The 23,100-nt window shown below is 42.9% G+C and overlaps 1 protein-coding gene across 4 annotated transcripts in view; it reads right to left on the bottom strand.

Annotated features, from left to right (window-relative positions):
• PNCK (pregnancy up-regulated nonubiquitous CaM kinase) overlaps nucleotides 1-23,100 on the bottom strand; it is a 267,950-nt gene that overhangs the window by 16,702 nt on the left and 228,148 nt on the right. For all 4 annotated transcript variants that reach the window (XM_033921036.1, XM_033921019.1, XM_033921044.1 and 1 more), the window contains 7 exons: nucleotides 20,633-20,707; nucleotides 20,289-20,427; nucleotides 18,654-18,777; nucleotides 18,016-18,091; nucleotides 17,807-17,919; nucleotides 14,911-14,989; nucleotides 7,388-7,475 (listed from right to left, as the gene is read on the bottom strand). In XM_033921036.1, coding sequence (XP_033776927.1) covers nucleotides 7,388-7,475; nucleotides 14,911-14,989; nucleotides 17,807-17,919; nucleotides 18,016-18,091; nucleotides 18,654-18,777; nucleotides 20,289-20,427; nucleotides 20,633-20,707 — 694 coding nt within the window. The remainder of the gene's footprint in view (nucleotides 1-7,387; nucleotides 7,476-14,910; nucleotides 14,990-17,806; nucleotides 17,920-18,015; nucleotides 18,092-18,653; nucleotides 18,778-20,288; nucleotides 20,428-20,632; nucleotides 20,708-23,100) is intronic.

The following is a 23,100-nucleotide window of genomic DNA, read 5'->3' as shown; positions in this document are numbered from 1 at the left end:
CTATCACAGCCCGGCAGGTATAAGTTTTAATGCAGCACTCAACTGCTTACATGATTTCTGCTTTGCACAAATATCTGAATTATTGACTGCTTAGCCCAGTATTATAAGCAATAAGTACACTGCGACATGTTATACTGCTCTGTGCTCGGTAGCGTAGTAAGGGTGGGCACTTGTCTCTTTCCTTTACCATATGCAGTTCCTAGTACATAGCCCTGGGCCCATAATGTACAGTTTCTGACACAAACTAACTCCTCACCGAATGAACAGGGGTCAAAGCCACCTGGAGGGGCTTTGAAGAGGGGATGAGAGAGGATAAAGCATGGAAGCTCTGGTCCCTGTAAGTCCTGACATCAGCAAGCCAGGTGAAGTGGGATACATCCCGGTAAGTCCTGACATCAGCAAGCCAGGTGAAGTGGGATACATCCCGGTAAGTCCTGACATTAGCAAGCCAGGTGAAGGGGGATGGGAGAAAGACAAAGATCACTTTTCTCTTTACAGAAAAACTGCCCTCACCCCCTGCAACTGACATCTACCTTATCTATCTCTGCAGGTGATAGAAACAGTAGATTAACTATGGAAATATTTTCACCATTAACTGAAGAGCATGCAAAGATGGAGAAATACGCTGTTTTATGAGTTCAATTAGCTACTGTAGAAGTAAAACTAGAGAAAAAGCAACAGGTCCTGAGGCTGTGGGCTAGCTGTGGTTTTACACCAAGGCTCACCCAGCCAGATATCATAAAGAGATAAACAGACCATGGTCAGAAGACAGAATTCTCAGAAGAAAGAATTCATAAGAAAAATCATCTAATAGAAAGTATCAGAGATGTTTAAAGTTGGGAGGGGGGCTTGTGCTCGGAAATACTAATATGGTGGGGAAACAGGCATTTTCGGGGAAAAGGTAGGTTTTACGGAAAACAGAGTTGTCATATAACATGACGTAGATGAGAATAGCCAATAAATGAATGTAGTTAGGCAGTAATGCATAAGTAAATAGCCAATAAGGATGTATCATGTGATGTAAACCAACGTGGTGTTGGCCACTAAGAAATGTATAAAAACCAGGCCTTTAGAAGGGAGAGGTCAGAACAGACATCAGAGGACCTCTAGGCCTAGAGATCACCTTCTGTATCACCTGCTGTTACGCTATATGCTAAATGATTTATTCCTGTAAGCTGTTATTGATTAGCTAAATAAATATATACTTATTGAAACCAGTATATAGCGTTCGAGGTCTCATTACCGAGGTAGGCCTGGACAGCTGCCTACATCACCACCTATCCTGGCGTCAGTAGACATGGTGAGTGTGAGCTCTGAGGACCTGATGAGTCTGACGGCTTCACGAAAAGGAGGACCTCACGCTGATCTGAGCGCCGAAGGATTAACAGCTGTAGGAGCGGAAGATAGCTGCTCCTCAAAAGTGACGCTGGATGGCATTTGGCGAGTGCTCTAGAAGTTAGAAGCTGCTACAACTAAATCTGCTGGTGAGATCTCAATAATTGTGAGTAAGCTGGATGATCTTACAGTTTCTGTGTGAACTATTCAAACTGAAACTAATATAAAGTTTGACCAAGTCAATAAAGAAATTGCCTCACTTCAAAATCTTACAGGAACATTTACTAAAGAAAAACTTTTCCTCCAAAGGAAAATTGAACAACTTGAAAATTATAATCGAAGACTTAATCTTAGAATTCTAAATTTTCCTAAATCTTCAATTACCTCTCCACTAGATACGTTCAAAAAATACCTTATTGAAAATTTTAATTTTACTTTGGACTCAATTACACCTATAAATAGGATATACTATCTTCCTAAGAAAGTTGGTTTTTCATTACAGGACGCACAGGCTGACAGATCACAACCTTTGGATTTAAACAATTTAACTCACATTTTGGAAAACTCCCAGGAAGAAATAGAATATCGGGGAACTTTGATAATATCCTTTGTTTTGAACAAGACCTTAATTTGAGAATTTTGAACAAGACCTTAATAATGAGAATTTTCTTTCGACACGTTCAGAGTTTAGTTTTGGGTCGGAGAATATGGATATTCCCTGATGTCACAAAGTCAACTCAAGATCGAAGGAAACTCTTTCTAGCTATGCGAGAAGTTAAAACCCTGGGAGCTACTTTTGTACTTAGTTATCCTTGTAAATGTTTAGTAAGATACACTGAAATCAAAAATCAAGTATTTTTTCTTCCTGAGCACCTTCGTACCTTCTTGGACACTAAGAAAATGCTGTAGGGTAGCAGAAAATTAGAGCTGTGAAAAGCACATTAAGCTAATTCTTTTGATGATTGTGTTTTCTTTAATATTGAGACCTCCCTGTCTTTTCTTAAATTGTTTCTCCACCTTTTTTGAGGGCTAACTAAGAGTTTAAGATTATGATTAACTGTTATATATAATTCTCAAGGATTCCTAAATAGTGATTATGTTTGAATTTTTTACCAACTTTGGGAATTTTTTTTTCTCTTTAATCCTATACTCTGTATTACTGGAACAAGTAGATACTTGTGATTTCATTTGAAAAAGTTAAATAAATAAAGTTATAAAAAAAGAAATGTAGCCAAACCTTTTTTTTAAACCGTGCTAAGCTAACTGCTTTTATCACATTCTGTAGTTCAAACAACACAGACGGATCACCTTCTAAGTTATCCAACCCACACATGAGTATCATCAATCAATACCTGCTTTAAGAAAAAAATTTTTTTACACATAAGTGTTTCACTTCTCTTTTATAGTTAGTATACCACTTCTAACGACCCACTATTTTTTTTATCATTCAAATGATGCCCTATTTTAATAGCAAAAAAACTCACCCCCAAGGAAATCTATTGGGAGGGTGAAGTATCATAAAAAATGCACTGTTCTCAGTAAAGAGTCCTCTTATAACATGGATGTTATTTCAAGTCTTCATCCTGAATGCATGTGATATAATCATTTACTTCAAAACCTCCTTCCTAACCATATGCCTCAAATATTTATTTAATATATAAACTAATAACTCACTAAGGGCTCAACTCTATCATTTATTTTAAAAATGTTCCTTTTTTGATTTAATTGTGGTATCAAAACCTAAAATCAATTCATCAATGTATATATTTTGAAAAAGAACAGCAACACTTATCTTAATGGCTTTTCAGCCAAAACCAATGTTGGAGGGCCATGAACTACCACATTCTGTGTCAGCAAATTCCAGAGTTTAATTACATGCTGTGGAAGTCATAAACAGTAGTAGTATGTTGCGTGAAGAAACATTTTCTCTGATTTGTTTTAAATTTACTACTTAGTAGCTTCATTACATGCTACCTAGTAGAGAATGACACGGTGACAAAATTCATCACCGTTCCCGTCCCCATGGATAACCGCGGGAAACCATCTTCATGTCATTCTTTAAAGAGAGAGGGAAAAATCAGAGTATGAATGGTCACAAACACTGACCCGCAAGCTTTGCTTTGAAGAATGCTGGTGTAGAAGGACTGAGGTTGAGATAGACACTACAGAATGACAGTCTCTGGTATCCAGAGCAGATATTGTGATGTCATAGTGCCTCATTCCACCAGTGCCTAAGAGCCAATCACATCAGTGATGTCACAATGGCTTCATTATCCTTGGCTCACATAAGAATCAGAGTATGAATGGCCACAACCACTGGCCCGCAAGCTTTGCTTTGAAGAATGCTGGTGTAGAAGGACTGAGGTTGAAATAGACACTAGAAAATAACATGGGAATAACATGGACTCTGGAGGTCGTGGCAGCCATTTTGAGACTGGAGCCAGCCTGTGGAGGAGCACATTCTGCCCGTATTGGCTCCAGTCCCAAAGTAGCTACTGCGACCTCCAGAAGCAATTTTGCAAAACAGTCACTGGAAGTTGCAGCAGCCATTTTTACTAGAGATAGCATAGGTAGGAACAAATGATAATCACTCCTGCTCCAATGTGTCACTAGACCACCAAGATGGTATGGTAGGCCCTAAATAGGGCTACCATATGGCTCCAGCCCTGGAGGAGACTTCAGGGTGGGGTGGGGTGAGGAAAGGAAGGAGGAAGTAAGCGGAAGCTCTTCCAGTTGGAGTGGTGGTGGAGAAGGAGGAAGGCTACCATGAGGGGAAGTGAAGGGAAAGAATGTTGGAATATAAACCCTCAGTTTATATTCGAGTTAACATTTTTCCCATACAAAGAGGGGGGTAAATGTTATCTTGGTTTATATTAGGATGGATTGACCGTATTTTTCGGTCCATAAGACGCACTTTTTCCACCCCAAAAAGTGGTTGGAAATAAGGATGGGTCTTATGGAGTGAATACCCCCCCCCTTACCTTAATTCCTCTGGCGGGGAGTTGCAGGTTGGGTCTTCGCTTGGAGACCTGTTCAATGGAAGTACCGTATGTTACCAGCTGCCGGTGCTGCCCCTGGAGAGGCCGGTGCCCCAGCATGTCCTCAACCACAGAGGAGCCATCAGCTCCAGCTCTTTGGCTGCCCCAATCCTAGGCAGCTCTCTCAGAAATGTGGAGCAATTTCTTATGACAGCTCTGATCAAACTGCATTGAGGAATTAAGGTAAGGGGGGTGGTCCCTGCCTGCCTGGGGGGAGAGGCCCGCCTGCCTGCCAGCCACTAGGCCTGCCTGCCCTGTCCCGGCCTACCACTGGACCACCAGAGAGGGGACAGGGTACAGAGCCTGGCAGGGAGGGGGGGATAGGGTGCTGAGCTTGGCAGAGAGAATTTGATTCAGAATTTTTTTTCTTGTTTTCCTCTTCTAAATCTAAGGTGTATCTTATGGTCAGGTGCGTCTTATGGAGCGAAAAATATGGTATATTCAAATATATATAGTAATAAAGAAAAAATCATAACCATCAGTCCCTATCCCATATAAAACGAGAAAGATTCAACTAAGAAAGTAAATTATAGATTACAGTGGTGCCTCACACAACGAACTTAATTCGTTCCAGGAGCAAGTTTGTTATGCGAAAAGTTCGTTATGTGAAACGCATTAAGCGCAGTGACTAACGACTGCCTGCAGTGCCTGCGCGGAAGGATGCAATACATCGGCAGCGATCGTGGAAGCTCGGGCGACTTCGTTGTGTGAAACGAAGTTCGTTGTATGAATCATGACATGAAGTTCGTTGTGTGCAGCGTTCGCTGTGCGAGGCGTTCTTTATTCGAGGCACCACTGTATTTAAAAGAAGAAGACAAAAAGAAATAAATCCTATTTAACTCTTCTAACTCAAGACTGAGTAACTCTTTCAAGAAATAGAAGAAGAAAACTAAGTAACACTGTTACTTGCAAGAAATGATTCCACGTGCAGTGGATCCAGAAAGGTGCAACTAGGGAAACTGGAGAAACAAAATGTCACCTAAAGTCACCACATGCAGCTGAAGCTGAAGAAAGGCTTACGGTAACTCTGAACCTGTCTGCTCTTTGCTGTATCAGGGAATGTAGTCATCCTTTGTTTACAGAAATAAGAATGTTTCTAAATTTAAAACATAATCTTTAATAAGAGAGAGACTTATCAGACTACTCACACAAAACAGCAATCACCTCTGCCTGAGATCTTATCAGAAAATGACTCCAGTGAGGCCAGAGTCCACACAGCTCCTTCCACCTCACGTTCTGTTTTCAGGATATAATACAGTGTAGAAAGAGCAACTCTCTCTGGTTTTCTATTTTTTTTAAATACCGTATTTTTCGCTCTATAAGACACACTTTTTCCATCCCCAAAAAGGGGGTGGAAATAAGGGTGTGTCGTATGGAGCGAGTACCCCCCCCCCCCCCGTAGGCAGCACCCCCGGTACCTTTTTTTGAAGTCCGTTGGAGCTTTCCCTGCTCCTGCCTGTCTCCTTCGCCAGACGGCTCTTCATCAGTTCAGGCAGAGCGGCGCAGGAGGCAGGCATGTGCTATTCACGTTCCTGCCTGGTCTGGCGCTGCTCCCCGATTGGCTGCGGTCAGTTCTTGCAAATTGCTTCTTATAGAGTGAAAAATACGGTATCTCCCAAACACATAAGCCACAGTTCACTGTGGGCCAAAAACCTCAACTTGGGAGAATTTATTAGTCTCAAATCCTGCTTCTATTCAGATTTTCAAAGGCCTCTACAGTAAAACCTTGGTTTGTGAGCATAATTCATTCCAGAACTATACTTGTAATCCAAATCACTTGTATATCAAAGTAAACTTTCCCTTAGGAAATAATGGAAACTCAGACGATTTCTTCCACAACCCAAAAATTTTAATACAAAATACTATATGTACTTGTATTGCATGACCTTGCTCATTTAGAACGGTCACTACACTCCCGCAGCGTCAGAGAGAGAAGAACCATCAGCTCAGTTGTGATGATCTGACGCGTGTATACTGTATGTACTCATGTTGCAAGACATTGCTTGTATATCAAGTTAAAATTTAATCAAATGTTTTGCTTGTCTTGCAAAACACTTGCAAACCAAGGTTTTACTGTAATTTGAAATGTAAGGTCAAACTGTCCTTAAAGGCAGCCCCAGTCTTCTGGATCACAATCAGCTGAATTCCCAAATTTCAAACACACCCTTCGAACTCTCTCATCTTGCTCACTAAGTTTAGCCACTGTTCGCTTTATGAACTCAGAAGTCCCATAAAAAGAGAGTCATAAAGAATAACTTTAGTTTTAGAAATACCCTCTCAACTCTGGGGCTGCCTCCTGTCCTCGAGTCTAGCCAATTCCAGTTCTCAGCCACTAGGACCTGAGACTTGAAGCTTTATTCAAAGAAATAGCACCAGCCATAAGCTCCCCGCTCTTCTGCCTGCTTCTAGTGCTTAGAATTGCTCATTCCCAGGTCCAACAGGAGAATCATCCAGAGCACAGAAAACATGACCTGATCACCTGCCCTCAACATCTCTCTCCCTCAATCTCTTTTGGCTGCTGAGGTATTCTGAAGTCATCATTTGGGAAGTATATGGATTAGGGCAGGATAGAGGAACCACTGGAACTCGATGATACCCCAAGCCCTGCTGAAGAGTGCTCCAGAATGACAAGGGGACAAATTTCCCCCATCCCTAAAGGATCTCTCTGTCCCCGTCCTGTCCTTCCCCATTCCTGCAAGCTCTGTCCTCATCTGCACAAGCTTCAAACACTTTAAAATTGTGTTTGAGGCTTGTGCAGTTAAGGTAGAGCTTGTAGGAATGGGACAGGGACAGAACTTGTGGAGATGGGATAGGGATATCGAGATCCCGTGGGAACAGGGACAAATTCATTGGTATCTATCGTGGTTGTGCTGGAATCAAGCAATCCATTGTAAGCAACACTATCAGGAAACAAAGGGGAAAAATAAACCACCAAGCAGGAGCAGTCACTCACACACCCATATGGTTCACCATCTTGGCTCCTCCCTAACAGCTGCTCCTTTTTTTCTCCTCACCTTCCACTGGCTTCGTGCAAAGTTCTTCTGGATCTGCTCACTGACTGAGCCATGAATATCTCTTTCCAGAGCTGTATCACCAGAAATCCTGCCAGAGAAATAGAGAGGACAGGAAAGATATTATTTATTCATTTATTTGAAGAATTTTGTTAGATGGTATACATGCAATGAGTAAACTTGTCATACATTTGCCTGTCTGAAAATCAGGCAAGAAACTGTATCACTAAAGAGAGAGGGGTGCAAAGTTGTAAAGAGAGGCAGAAAATTGGGCTCAAAAACATACATTCACACACTCATAGATTCCAATTACAGTATTTCTATTCTGGAATCATATTTGCCAGAAGATGGTGCCAAAGCACAATAAATGCTTTATTTACCTCAAAAATTTTAAAACATTTACAGACCACTTTATTTGCCAAAAAAGTGACTGAAAGCATTTTATGGCAAGTTAATAAAAATATAATATACAACACCATAATAAATAAACAGAGTGGAGGAGTGGCCTGATGATTAGAGGAGTAAAGCTCAGAGAGCAGAGACCTTTTTTTTTTAAATTCTTTTTTTACTTTTAACTTTTGCGAGCCCAGTGAGCCCATGGTTTTAACCCACTTTAAACCCGCAGGTTAAAACCATGGGCTCACACTGCGGGGGAAGGCTGGGGCAGAAGCAGGTCAGCACTTGGGGCAGAGAGAGCAGGAGAGTCAGGGGCAGAAGCAGGGAAGCTTGGGCAGAGAGAGCAGGAGAGTCGGGGGCAGAGAGCACAGGAGTGTCGCGGCAGAAGCAGGGCAGCACTCAGGACAGAGAGCAGGAGAGTCGAGGGCAGACAGCTGGAAAGTTGGGGCAGAAGTAGGGCGGTGCTTGGGGCAGAAAGAGCAGGAGAAGAGAGCTGGAAAGTCAGGGCAGAGAGCAGGAAAGTTGGGGCAGAGAGCAGGAGATGCAGTCGGAAAGCAGTGAACGACTGGTCCCCAGCAGTCACTTGTTTGCTGATTGGCCAGCCCATTCGGTGTTGCAGTTTTTGGTTAGTGAATCGCTGCCTGCCTACATTTGAATGCCGTTCCCCCTCATTTGCATGCGCAGACGATGATCAGGACAGAGATTAGTGAATCGGATCGGAGGGAAATCGGGTCGCAAACCAATTGGTTTGCTTAGTGAATCTAGCCCTAAGTAAATGACAGCAGATAAAGATCTGAATGGTCCATCCAGTCTGCTTAGTTATTCTCATTAAATACATGATTAAATTAACTTGTCTCTTCTTTGATATTTCTGGGTCATAGACTAAAGTCCACCTGGTATTGTCCTAGGTACCAACTGTTGAAATTGCCATCTAAGCTCACTTCAGCCTATCCAACCATCCTGTGGTTTGCAGGATATCTACCGTAAAGTCTGGCCAGTAATGTCCTCATATTCCAAATTAGTGGAGTTCCCATTGATGCCCTCCCCAGTCCATCCTACACTGAATCACCATATATGGACATAAGAGAAGTGGAAAGACAGTGGTCTAAGCTGAAAGGAGCGATAAAAATGGCTACGGACCTTTATGTGAAGAAAATCAATAAAAACAAGAGAAAAAGGAAGCCGATATGGTTCTCCAACCTAGTGGCTGAGAAAATAAAGGCGAAAGAGTTGGCGTTCATGAAATATAAAAAAACCCAAGAAGAGGAGAGCAGAAAGGACTACAGGGTGAAACTGAAAGAAGCCAAGAGAGAGATACGTTTGGCGAAGGCACAGGCGGAAGAACAAATGGCTAAAAATGTAAAAAAGGGAGATAAAAATTTTTTCTGATATATTAGTGAAAGGAGGAAGATAAAAAATGGAATTGCTAGGCTAAAAGATGCTGGGAACAAATATGTGGAGAGTGATGAGGAGAAAGCAAATGTGCTAAACAAATACTTCTGTTCTGTGTTCACAGAAGAAAATCCTGGAGAAGGACCGAGATTGTCTGGCAAAGTTACACGAGAAAATGGAGTAGATTCTACGCCGTTCACGGAGGAGGGTGTTTATGAGCAACTTGAAAAACTGAAGGTGGACAAAGCGATGGGACCAGACGGGATCCATCCCAGGATATTAAGGGAGCTCAGAGAGGTTCTGGCAAGTCCTATTAAAGACTTGTTCAACAAATCTCTGGAGACGGGAGTGATTCCTGGGGATTGGAGGAGAGCGGATGTGGTCCCTATTCATAAAAGTGGTCACAGGGATGAAGCAGGAAACTACAGGCCGGTGAGCCTCACTTCAGTTGTTGGAAAAATAATGGAAGTATTGCTGAAAGAAAGGATAGTGTATTTCCTTGAATCTAATGGGTTACAGGATCCGAGGCAACATGGCTTTACAAAAGGTAAATCGTGCCAAACGAACCTGATTGAATTTTTTGATTGGGTGACCAGAGAGCTGGATCGAGGACATATGCTAGATGTAATTTACTTGGATTTCAGCAAAGCCTTTGATACAGTTCCTCATAGGAGGCTGTTGAACAAACTTGAAGGGCTGAAGTTAGGACCCAAAGTGGTGAACTGGGTCAGAAACTGGCTGTCGGACAGACGCCAGAGGGTGGTGGTTAATGGAAGTCGCTCGAAGGAAGGAAAGGTGACTAGTGGAGTCCCTCAGGGTTCGGTGCTGGGGTCAATCCTGTTCAATATGTATGTAAGTGACATTGCTGAAGGGTTAGAAGGAAAAGTGTGCCTTTTTGCAGATGATACCAAGATTTGTAACAGAGTAGACACCGAAGAGGGAGTGGAAAATATGAAAAAGGATCTGCAAAAGTTAGAGGAATGGTCTAATGCCTGGCAACTAAAATTCAATGCAAAGAAATGCAGAGTAATGCATTTGGGGATTAATAATAGGAAGGAACCGTATATGCTGGGAGGAGAGAAGCTGATATGCACGGACGGGGAGAGGGACCTTGGGGTGATAGTGTCCGAAGATCTAAAGGCGAAAAAAACAGTGTGACAAGGCAGTGGCTGCTGCCAGAAGGATTCTGGGCTGTATAAAGAGAGGCGTAGTCAGTAGAAGGAAGAAGGTGTTGATGCCCCTGTACAGGTCATTGGTGAGGCCCCACTTGGAGTATTGTGTTCAGTTTTGGAGACCGTATCTGGCGAAAGACGTAAGAAGACTTGAGGCGGTCCAGAGGAGGGCGACGAAAATGATAGGAGGCTTGCGCCAGAAGACGTCTGAGGAGAGACTGGAAGCCCTGAATATGTATACCCTAGAGGAAAGGAGAGACAGGGGAGATATGATTCAGACGTTCAAATACTTAAAGGGTATTAACGTAGAACAAAATCTTTTCCAGAGAAAGGAAAATGGTAAAACCAGAGGACATAATTTGAGGTTGAGGGGTGGTAGATTCAGGGGCAATGTTAGGAAATTCTACTTTACGGAGAGGGTGGTGGATGCCTGGAATGCGCTCCCGAGAGAGGTGGTGGAGAGTAAAACTGTGACTGAGTTCAAAGAAGCGTGGGATGAACACAGATTTAGAATCAGAAAATAATATTAAAGATTGAACTAGGCCAGTTACTGGGCAGACTTGTATGGTCTGCGTCTGTGTATGGCCGTTTGGAGGAGGATGGGCAGGGGAGGGCTTCAATGGCTGGGAGGGTGTAGATGGGCTGGAGTAAGTCTTAACAGAGATTTCAGCAGTTGGAACCCAAGCACAGTACCGGGTAAAGCTTTGGATTCTCGCCCAGAAATAGCTAAGAAAGAAAAAAAAAAAAAAAATTTAAATTGAATCAGGTTGGGCAGACTGGATGGACCATTCGGGTCTTTATCTGCCGTCATCTACTATGTTACTATGTTATATGGGTCACAAACTGTACAAGTCTGTCCAATACCAACCTTAGTTCTTTAATTTATACCATTTGTTTTCTAATTAGAAATACTCTGTGTTTATCCCATGTTTTTTTAATTCCATCACCATTTTCCTCCCCACCACTTTCCTCAAGAGGGCATTCCAGGCATCCACTACCCTCTCCATGAAAAATAATTTCCTAACATTACTCCTAAGTCTTCCTCCCTGCAACCTCAAGTTTTACCATTTTCCCTTCTCTGGAAAAGATTTGCTTCTATATTAATACCTTTCAAGTACTTAAATGTCTGTATCATATCTCCCCTGTCCCTCCTCTCCTCTAGAGTATACATGTTTAGGTTTTCCAGGCTCTTCTTGCACTTCTTTTGGTTCAAACCAACGTATCCAACCCTGTGCTTCCCGGTTCGCTTCTTCATACATCTGACAGAGCAAGTGTCAAGACTACCATTCTTGTTTACAAGAAAGAAGATTAGCAAGGTAGGAACCTAATCTTTCCTGCTTATGCAACAGGACTGGTAGTCTTGACAAATGGGATGTATCAGAGCAGTCCCAGGTTCCTAGGGTGGGACAGATGAGCCTGCTGTCAGTACTAAGGGCTCCTTTTACAAAGGCGGTAGTTTTTGGCCAGCGCGGGGGTTAGCGCGTGATGAAAAGTCGCACGCATTAACCCCACTAGCGCGCCTTTGTAAAAGGAGCCCTAAGGATTCAAAAGTGGTGTCCATCCATGCTCGTACATTCACCCTGCAATAGTCTTTCCTGTGGCCTTCCAAACTACCAATTGATGAGATGACAGTTAGTACAGAACACAGCTGAGACTGCTGATGAATAAGAAATCTACCAATCATATTTTCCCACTTTTAGAGGAACATCATTTGTTATCAATTGAATATAGAATTCATTATAAATTGTTTAGTTTAGTTTTTAGTGCTCTAAAACTGGAAGGTTCCAGCTAGTCGCACAAGTTGTTGAGTAGGTATGATACCTCTAGGGGGCTGCATTCTTCACAGCAGACTTAATAAGGTGAGGTTACAATCTACTTACATGTGGATTGCTTTGCTGTGAAATAATTATTATCCTACTTTTTAAAAAGAAATTGAAAACATATTTTTTTCCAACAGGTTTTTTTTACTAAAATAGAGTATAATAATAATAATAATAATTTTATTTCTTATATACCGCTATACCCTAAGTTCAAAGTGGTTTACAATGGGAGTCGTTCCGAGAGAGAGTGCAGTGTTTACAGCTAGAGACAAATGTTTACAACAAGATACATATGTTTAGAACAAGAAAACAAGCTTTGGAACTGGGGATCTGAAAAAACATTAGCATTGGAGCAAGATGTCTAAGTTACATAACGAAGGGTTCAGAACAAGGTACAAGAGATCAGAGCTGTTTACTGGAAGATAATTACAAAGTGAATAAGATACAGGATATTACAATATGGGTAAGATATTGGAGGATATTTACAATATGATACAGGGTATTACAAAGTGAACAAGATACAAGAGATCAGCACTGTTTACAGAAAGATATGTACAATGAGGGTAAGAGATCGTTACAGCAAAATACGTCGAAAGGGGAAGGGAAAAGGAAGCAGATGGGCTTTCAGGGGTTACAATTGGTAGAGGAAAAACTAGCTGGTGTTGAAGAGACGGATCTTCAGTGATCTTCTGAAGTCAGCGTATGATGTGCTAAGGCCTAAGATTCTAGGCCAGTTCAAGGGACTTTGGCACCCTGTCAACTTAATTCAGCATCTTGTCTCCCTCCTTGTAGGTCCAGCATCTTTCCCTCCCTCCTTCCCTCAGTCCAGCATCTCCCCCCTCCCTGTGTGTTGGCATCATTAGCTCCTTCTCCTCTCTCCCTGTGCACCCTCCTCCCCCCATGATTCTGTATACTGTGCAGAACACCAGCAGCAGGAACAGCCTTCAGCAAAGGGTCGGGTCTTCTCTCTTCTGCATCCCACCTCCTGTGATGCAATTTCTTGTAGGCACAGCAAAGAGAAGATCCAGGGTCAGACTGAAGACTGCTGCTGTTGACAGTGCACACAGTTTACAAGACTGCAGAACGGAAGGGAAAAGGAGCAATGCTGGATCTGCAGGGAAGGAGCTGGGGGTGGGGGAAGAGAAGGGGAGAGATGCTTGCTGGTCCAAAGACAGTGAGGAGAGAGGGAAAATGCCGGCCTACAGGGAAGAAGGGGAAGACAAGGCTTAAGCATTAGACTAGGTGATGGGGATTTTGGCACTCTTTATCATTGGTGCCCTAAACCAGAGCCTTACCCAGTCCAGTGGTTAAGCCTGCTATGCCAAACATAACATAAAAATGTATTTATATACCGCAGTACCTTCGGAGTTCTATGCGGTTTACAAATGAAAATTGAAACAATGACAATAAAAACAAATGACCTAGAAATTACAAAAATTTCTTAAATAACTAGGTTTTCAGTAATTTCCTGAACTGCTGGTAGGAGACAGAGCTAACAGATTTACAAACTCTTTATCACAAGAAGCTGCCTGAAAAGAAAAGAGTCATCGAAAATAGGAGTAGCCTAATGGTTAATGCAGTGGGCTGAGAACCTGGGGGAACTGGGTTCAGCTCCTAGTGACTCTGGGCAAGTCACTTAACCCTCCACTGCCCCAGAGAAGGTACCTGTATGTACATATAATATGTAAAATACTTTAGCTGTACCACAGAAAGGCAGCATATATCATGAATCTAATACACATAACCAGATAAACCCTTTTTAAATATCAGAGCTTCTAAATTTAGGGGTTTATTTTTCAGGCAATTGGGTGTTTTGGGAGGGTCCTGAAACTAAGGCCTCCTTTTATGAAACTGCGATAGCAGTTTCTAGTGCGGCTAGCCGCACTGAATGGTCCGCGCTGCTCCCGACGCTCATTGAGTTCCTATGAGCGTCGGGAGCAGTGCGGGCCATTCAGCGCGGCTCTCTGCGCTACAAACTGCTAGCGCAGTTTAATAGAAGAGGGGGTAAGTGTTTTCACAGCATGAACATGATTTCTAGTCATACTTTTCATCTGAGTTGATTTAAGAGAGCTTAATTCAATTCTGTTCTAAATTTAAGAATTTAAACCCCCTACCTCATGGCTCCAGATCTCTGATCTCCTGACAGCCTACTGCTCATTTGCGTGTTCCCTTTTGGAAAGAGAAGCCCAGTGCATGATTATTTATTAGAGAATGATACAGGGATAAATTTTCCCCATAGGAACTCATTTTCCTGTCCTATCCCTGTGAGTTCTATTCCTGCCCCTGTCCCATTCCTGTAAGCTCCATCTTCATCTGCACAAGCCTCAAACACTTTAAAATCATAAGTGTTCGAGGCTTGTGAGGTTAAGGCAGAGCTTACAGGAATGGGACGGGGACAGGGACAGTGACAAAACTCGTGGGGACGGGATGGAGAAATTGAGTTCCTAAACTAAACTAAACTAAACTAAACCTTAAGTTTATATACCACATCATCTCCATGGATGTGGAGCTCGGCACGGTTTACAAGAACTTAAAATATAGGAAGAGAAGGAAAAAAAGCGGTGTACAAAAATGTTAAACCATCTACTGACTAAAATACAGTTTAAAAAAACACACATTAGGACAAATACTATTATTTATAGCCTTTTGGTGTTTGGTTTCAAAAGGTAAGGGGAATCTCATCTTTTTACACAACTTGCCACAAGCTCACCTTCTTCATCCTATCCCAACAAGAATGTGAACTCACCATGGATGCTGCAGGGCCTGCTCACATGAAAGACGCTTCTCTGGGTCCCGTTCCAGCAAGTGGCGGATAAAGTCTTTGGCTGAAAAGATGCAGAAAGGGAGGGAGAGAGAGAGAGAAAAGACAAAAAGAGGCAGAAGCCATAGGAGAAGAAGGAGGTAAGAGAATTAGATTTGTAAGTGTAAGAAACAGATAGAATTCCTGTAGCCAGAGTCAGTGCAAGGGTACTGGATGTCCTAGACAAACCTTAAGCCTTTTACCCACCCCCTCAATTAACTGTTTGACTTTTAGGCTGCAACATCCCCTCGAGATTTTGATAACTGAAGTCAACAATCATGAACACAGAAAAATCCCATTAAAATGCAGGTTAAAGTATGTGCTGATGATAATGTATTTGCTTTGACTGTTGCTCTTTTCTGAGAAGCTACTGCCCTAGGCAACCACCTAATCTTTCCAATTGGTTGGACTGCCTGCAGCCTAGAAAAACTCCAGCACCAAAGACCAATTTCTTCCAGTTCTACGGAACAGAAGGAGAATCCCCTGGGCTTACTGTCTGTCAACACAGTTCTAATTATGCCTATTATGATTACCATTTGTAATCTGATTACATTAATCACATTTCTGATATGTGATTGTTTTACTGTGATATTACATGTGTATTTATTTACTGGGTTTTATTAACCGCCTTTATGAAGCGATTCACCCAAAGCAGTGTACAGAAGGTACAGTTTTACATAAAACTTACAGTTTTGTTAACATGACAATAATAAAAATAACCACATATAAACATAAATACAATACCTCCCCCCCCCTTTACGAAGCCATGATAGGCTTTTTTTCGCCAGCTTTAGCGGTATTAGCTCCGATGTTCATAGCACTCCTTTTTTTATTATTTATTTATTTATACCTTTTATATTTTCATCAAGCATAACAATCTTGACAAAGGATCAGAATATACAAAAAGGAAAAAAAAGTTAACATATAAATACACCTAAGTGTATATTAGAAATACAATCAGCTATTTAGTCCACAAATATTGGATTCAAGAAAGGAAATACATTTCAATTAAACTGAACAAATTATTCTAAATTAGAGTAATGGCAATGGTTATCCACCCTACAGCCGATAGTCAGGCTATGGACTAAGAAACCAACCCTTCTTTTGGTCCTAAAAAATCTAATAACTGTTTAGACTCAAAAAAAAAAATAAATTTTTTATTTTGATAGGAAATAAAACATTTTGCTGGAAATTTTAACAAAAAAGTAGCTCCAAGGGCCAGGATTCTAGGCCGCAAGGCCAAGAATGTTCATAGCATTCCTATGAGCGTCGGAGCTAATATCGCCGAGGCCAGCAAGAAAAAAGCCTAACGCGGCTTCATAAAAGGGGGTGGGGAGTAAATGAGGTAAACTTGAAAACAAAAAACTGAAACGTAGTACGTAATAGGACTGTCATGAAACAGTATCAAAAATATATATACCTAACATCACTGCAGCAAAAACATATAACATACATATGATAAACGTCAGTATAATACAGACAACATTCAAATGACATAGATATGATACTAATGCTTTTCTGAAATACATCTTACCATATAACCAAGGGGCCTAGTGCAAATATATAGATGTGGACAGAATGGGTTGTACAAAGTCATTTGAGATAAATAGATGAGTGGTGAAACTCAACACGAGCTCTTTGTACAGTTAAACAAGATACAAGGGCCTGATCTAAGTTACGGTGTGGGTAGTATATTAGTTCAGGTACCGAATGAGTGTATAGTCAGTCACCCTATGTATTAAAGGCTTGTGAGAAGAACCAGGCTTTCACCTGTTTCCTGAAATACAGATTGTTTTGAATTATATTACTAGGTTTCAATTTGCCGTTTCCAAGTGTATCTCATTGATTGCACTTATCTTTATATTTAGTCATTTTACTATTGTTTATACACTCCTCCCTCCATAGTTGTGGTTTCAGTATCTGCAAATCCGGCTATTCGGCCCAGGACCCCCCCCTCCCTAGTGAACTGCTCTATCCCCGACCTCCCCATTCCTTTCCGGGAGTGATCTTCCTACACGGACAAGCAGCCGGAGAGCTCGGGCTGCGATCAAAGTTACAGGAGGATCTGGAGGAGAAGGTGCCCTGTTGCTCACCCCAGCCCTGCGCCCTTCTGCCATGGCTCTGCACCTTAAACTTGAAGCAAGCCAGCAAATGATGGTGGAGGAGAGCCTGCAGACTGGCGGATGCAGCTCTGGTTGCCCCCGCACCTCAAGCCCCTGAACGTGCAAGTGTAGGTCCGCAGCGCCACTCGCCACATCGTGCTGCATGCCGACCACCTGGCCGTGCACATACCTTACCTGGTGGTCTAGTGGTGACGTGGGGGCAGGAGCAATCTTCCTACGCTCCTGCCCCGTGACAAGCCGTCATCAAAATGGCTGCCGTGAGTTCCCGTTGTAGTCTCGAGACTACAACGGGAAATGGTAGCCATTTTGATGATGGCTCTGTACGGGGCAGGAGTGTAGAAAGATCGCTTCTGCCCCTCGTCACCGCTAGACCACCAGGTAAGGTCCGGGACGCAGGAGGGAGGCGGGGGTGGGTCAGAGACGGCCCAAAAGTTATTTGCAAATTTTTCCATATTCGCAGGCCGGCTCTGCCCCTAACCCCCGCGAATACTGAGGGAGGAGTGTACCGTTAACAATTGTAAGTTCATGTCAATTTGTACCTGCTGTATACCACCTTGGGTGAATATCTTCATAGAGGTGGTTAATAAATCCCAAAAGTTATATAAATAAAATACAAATAATTAACTCAGCCCTCCCCTCTCCCTCTCAGATTGCGATGTGGGAAAAACCAAAGCTCTCATGTCTTACAATACTTTTCTGATCTTTCGGTGGCTCCTTACCAGAGTCAGAAATGTCATCCCAGTACGGGGAATCAAACTCATACTCGGCCTTCAGGATCTGGTTGAATAACTCGGAATCATTTTCATCATAGAAGGGGGGATATCCGCAGAGCCTGGGAAGGGGGTGAGACAGGGCAGTATATGAAGAGAGAGAAGGGGAGACTGTAAGGTAACCTTCTGAACCAAGAACAGCAGGAATAGGTACTCACAAGATGTAGGAAATTACTCCCATAGCCCAGATATCCACGGCTTTACCATACGGCTTCTGTTCCAGGAGCTCAGGGGCTGAGCAGGAGGGTAGAAGATGGCAAGAGGAAGAGGGTATTAGTATCTTCCCTGCGTGCATGGCTCTGTCAGTGACCCTCAGTTTTCCCTATAGAACCCCTGCTGTTCTACTGCTGACCCTTTCCCCCTACCCACAAAACACACAACTCTGCCAAGGAAACATACTCCTATCCTATAACATCTCCTACTATTCCAGTACTAAAACCCCCACACACAGCTCTGCCAATGAATCCCCCTAAACTATTGAATATAGAGACCCCCTCCCCCACCGTACACAGCTTTGTCAATGTATCTCACTCTTGTCCTACAGCAACCCACTCCCCAAGCTACTGAAGTACAGAGACCCCCACCACACACACCTTATTTTTTCCCCCAGCAAATTCTCCTGCGGTTCCAATACTGAGACCCTCCACTGCACAGCTCTGCCAAGACACCTCAGTCCTGCTCTATAGCGCCCCCCACTGTTACAGTCTGCTTGCTGCTTTTACTTCCTACCAAGACCAGACTTTAGCATGAGCTATAGCAGTTTCTTCTTCCCTCCTACCCACTCCACGTCTCTCACCCACATAGCCAGGAGTGCCGCAAGCAGTTGCCATGACACCACTGTCTTCAATCTTGGATAGGCCAAAGTCACTGATCATGATTTTGGAATCCTCAAAGGGAGTGGCATAGAGCAGATTCTCCGGCTGTTGGCGCAGAAGGGGAGAGCAGAACAGTGAGTCAGAAAAGGCGCCAAGCCAGGATGGGAGCCTCTATCCATCCACTTTGCTTATATATAAATGCATTCCAGAAGACAAAATAATGCAAACACGTTTATAATCCCTGCACACTGCCCACACAAAGCTGGAAGAGTGCTGAGCCAAACAAACACTAGGGTGGATAGGAAAATTGTTATTCACAGTACTCATTAATGACCTGAGCACCCAGATATATTGTCCCTCCTTTTTTCTGCTGTGAATATCTCTCTTTCCCTCCAAAAGTGGACACAGTACTGTAGTTCATCTCTAAATGCTATAGCGCAGAGAACCTCAACTCAGTCCTCCGAACACACAGCCAGTCAGGTTTTCAGGATATCCACCACAAATATGCATGAAACAGCCTCCATTGTATGCAAATCTCTCTCATGCATATTCATTGTGGAGATCCTGAAAGCTCTGGCTGGGTGTGTCCTGAGGACTGGGATGAGAACCACTGGTATAGTAAGAGTAGAGGTGGCCAGAGAAGGGTTGAAAATTGCCAAACAGGTACAGGGTTTATACCAAAAAATCTGTGAAATGAAACTTAGGAGGGAGAGGGAGGATTATGATAGACATTCAGATACCTCAAAGGTATAAATAAAGCACACAAAACAAACCTTTTATCAGTAGACAGGAAGTTCTAGAACATGGGTTCTCAATGCAGTCCTGGGAACATACCCAGTCAGTCAGGTTTTCAAGATATCCATCATGAAGATCTATGAAATAAATTTGCATGCACTGCCTCCATTGTATGTAAATCTATCTTATGCATGCTCATTGCAGATATCCTGAAAACCTGACTGGCAGGGTGTCTCCTGAGAACCCCTGATCTAGAACTAGAAGTCATAATGGAAAAGCTTAAAGACTCCAGGCAACATTAGGAAGTACCCTTTTAAAGGAATGATAGTGGCTGCATGGAACAGCTTCCCAGTGGGGCTGATAAAACAGCAGCAGAGCTAAAAAAAACCCCACAAAAAAACCAACAAAACCCTGGGTTTGGCACAAAGGATCCTCAGACGTCATGATTAAGCCTGAGGTAGGCCAAGTTCTGCAGTATTGCATTAACAATGGACAAATTACATGGGGGCCAATATTCAGACCACAGGAGTCAGCCGGGCTGACTCCTATGGTTGGCGGTCAGCCTGGATATTCAGTCCTGGATCATTTCCGGTGACCAGCATTCAATATCTGAGTGTTTTTGGACCAGTTTAAATTTAAGTGGCCAAGCCAATATTCACCACTGACCAGTTAGATTTAAAAACAACTGAAGATATTCCATCTATTTCGGCAGCCTAATTTGGCCGCCAAGCCTAGTCGGCAATGCGCTGAATATCGACCAGGAGCTGTTCCTGGTTTTAAATATCAGTTAGATGAACGTTCGTATCTGCCTTAATATTTATGGTATCTAATAATCCCAGCAGTTTTAAGGACGGGACCCCTGCTGCCCCTCTCTCCATTACCTTTAAGTCCCGGTGCACAATGCCCCTATCATGCAGGTACTGCACAGCATCAAGAACCTGTTTGATTAGCTGACTGGCATCTTTCTCTGTATAATATCCACGTTCTATGATCCGGTCAAACAGTTCCCCTCCGGTCACCCTGAGGAAAGTAAGCAAAGTCACCACCTGGTTGCATTTTCTTTCAGAACAAGCCGGTCCACTCCTGATTTTACTCAGCCTAACAGCATGCCTACTGTGTGTAGCAAAATCATGTCCCTGCCCCTTTACGTGACGCTCGCCATATCCTGGTTCTCAGCTACTCCCTTAGCACGAGTGAGAGAAGGGCCCATGAAGAGCCTACTTACAGTTCCATGACCAAATAAAGGTGGGTGGGGCTCTCATAGATGTCTTCTAGGGTCACAATGTTCTGGTGCTTTATTCTGAGAATGTGAAAAACAAAGCAAGTTAAAAGGGAAGTGGAAGGGGCAGGAGCCACAAACCAAAACAAGGTAATCAAACCCCTATTATCTTTTCGCCAGATATATTTAAGCTGTAAAACCAGATACTTCCCTATAGAGCTTATTCCTCATTTTTATTGGCTGGGGACTGCAAGGAACATATCCTGTGCTGTAATCCCCCCCCCTGAAAATTATGCATTTCTGGGGTTGGGGGGAATCCAAGGGCCAAATACCATTTGAGAGGTAAACAAACAAGCCACCAAACAAGGAAGGGGGGCAACATCCCTGATAACTTCAGGGTGGCCAGTCAGTGGATCAAGAAGCTAAGAAAGCTAGCAGTATAGTGCACATTTATGCATCAAGAGAGACCCCACTAGTAGTGAGAGAGAAGCACTATGACCTCTCCATAGGTCTCCAGTCAGACCATACTCTAAGTAGAGATCACACCCTCAAAGGGATGTTAAGGTAGAGGAAGTTCTGAAGAGGATTACGTAGAAATAAAAACAAAACCAAAAGAATTTAGGTGCTACTTTTTTTATTGGACTAACTAGAGCATTGTTAGATTAGCTTCTTCAGATCAGCTACCTTTGAAAGATAATCTAACAAAGCTCTGATAAGTCCAATAAAAAAGGCATCACCTTAATTCTTTTTAGAAACATGACAGCAGATAAAGGCCAAATGGCCCATCTACTCTGCCCATCCGCAGTAACCCTTTTTCTCTCTGAGATCCACGTGCCTATCCCAGGCCCTTTCTACATTATCTTTTTTTTGTTGGTTGATTATTTATTTAATTTTATTTTTACAGCTGAACAAACACAATGCCGTTAGAAAAGATTTCACACCAGACTGCTTTCATATCAGGCAATGCTATTAAAACTGATGAATAGGCTAAATGGCAAGCAATCAATTGAAATTCAAAAAAGTCTCTCTTGCCATATACCACCAAGAATGCAAAGAACTAGTCAATGATATTTAAACACTGGGGATATCTCAGATGATCTTCTGTCAGCGTAGCAACACTCCTCACTGAATTCACCCTGTGTATATCAAGACTTTTTGCAACTCTTTATTACATATCAACCATTAACTTCTATTAAAACCTAGTTTAAACTTCTTTTCTCTAATTCATTACATTCATTATATCTCCCATTCTTTTCATGTTTTCAAACTTCATGTTGTTTTTTTAGGCTTATTCTTTTTAACTTTTCAGTCCTTAACGTTCATAAATAAACTTAGCTTTTGTTCAGCTGTATAGTCGCACTGCTCCCCACCAACGCGTTTCGATTCTTCTTCAGGACGGGGCGGTGTCAGGTCAAAAGTGCGCTGGGACAAAGGCACGCGCAGACAATTGAGCGCAGCGCGGAGGCGCACGCCGCAGAAAATTACAGTTTTTATGGCTCTGACGGGGGTGGGTGGGGGGAACCCCCCCACTTTACTTAATAGAGATCGCGCCACGTTGTGGGGGGTTGTAACCCCCCACATTTTACTGAAAACTTCACTTTTTCCCTGTTTTTAGGGAAAAAGTTAAGTTTGCAGTAAAATGTGGAAGGTTACAACCCCCCAAACCCCCCACAACGCCGGCGCGATCTCTATTAAGTAAACTGGGGGGGGCTCCCCAACAAAACCCCCCGTCGGAGCCCCTAAAAACTGTAATTTTCTTCGGCGCGCGCCTCCGTCTTGCGCTCAGTTGTCGGCGCGCGCCGAAGAAAATTACAGTTTTTAGGGGCTCCGACGGGGGGTTTTGTTGGGGAGCCCCCCCCAGTTTACTTAATAGAGATTGCGCCGGCGTTGTGGGGGGTTTGGGGGGTTGTAACCCTCCACATTTTACTGCAAACTTAACTTTTTCCCTAAAAACAGGGAAAAAGTGAAGTTTTCAGTAAAATGTGGGGGGTTACAACCCCCCACAACGCGGCGCGATCTCTATTAAGTAAAGTGGGGGGGTTCCCCCCCCACCCACCCCCGTCGGAGCCGTAAAAACTGTAATTTTCTGCGGCGTGCACCTCCGCGCTGCGCTCAATTGTCTGCGCGTGCCTTTGTCCCAGCGCACTTTTGACCTGACACCGCCCCGTCCTGAAGAAGAATCGAAACGCGTTGGTGGGGAGCAGTGCGACTATACAGCTGAACAAAAGCTAAGTTTATTTATGAACGTTAAGGACTGAAAAGTTAAAAAGAATAAGCCTAAAAAAACAACATGAAGTTTGAAAACATGAAAAGAATGGGAAATATAATGAATATAATGAATTAGAGAAAAAGAAGTTTAAACTAGGTTTTAATAGAAGTTAATGGTTGATATGTAATAAAGAGTTGCAAAGTCTTGATATACACAGGGTGAATTCAGTGAGGAGTGCTGCTACGCTGACAGAAGATCATCTGAG

Source organism: Geotrypetes seraphini, chromosome 1 (genome assembly GCF_902459505.1).
Source record: "Geotrypetes seraphini chromosome 1, aGeoSer1.1, whole genome shotgun sequence".
NCBI classification, from domain to species: Eukaryota; Metazoa; Chordata; class Amphibia; order Gymnophiona; family Dermophiidae; genus Geotrypetes; species Geotrypetes seraphini.
This window is presented reverse-complemented; position numbering and strand designations above follow the sequence as displayed.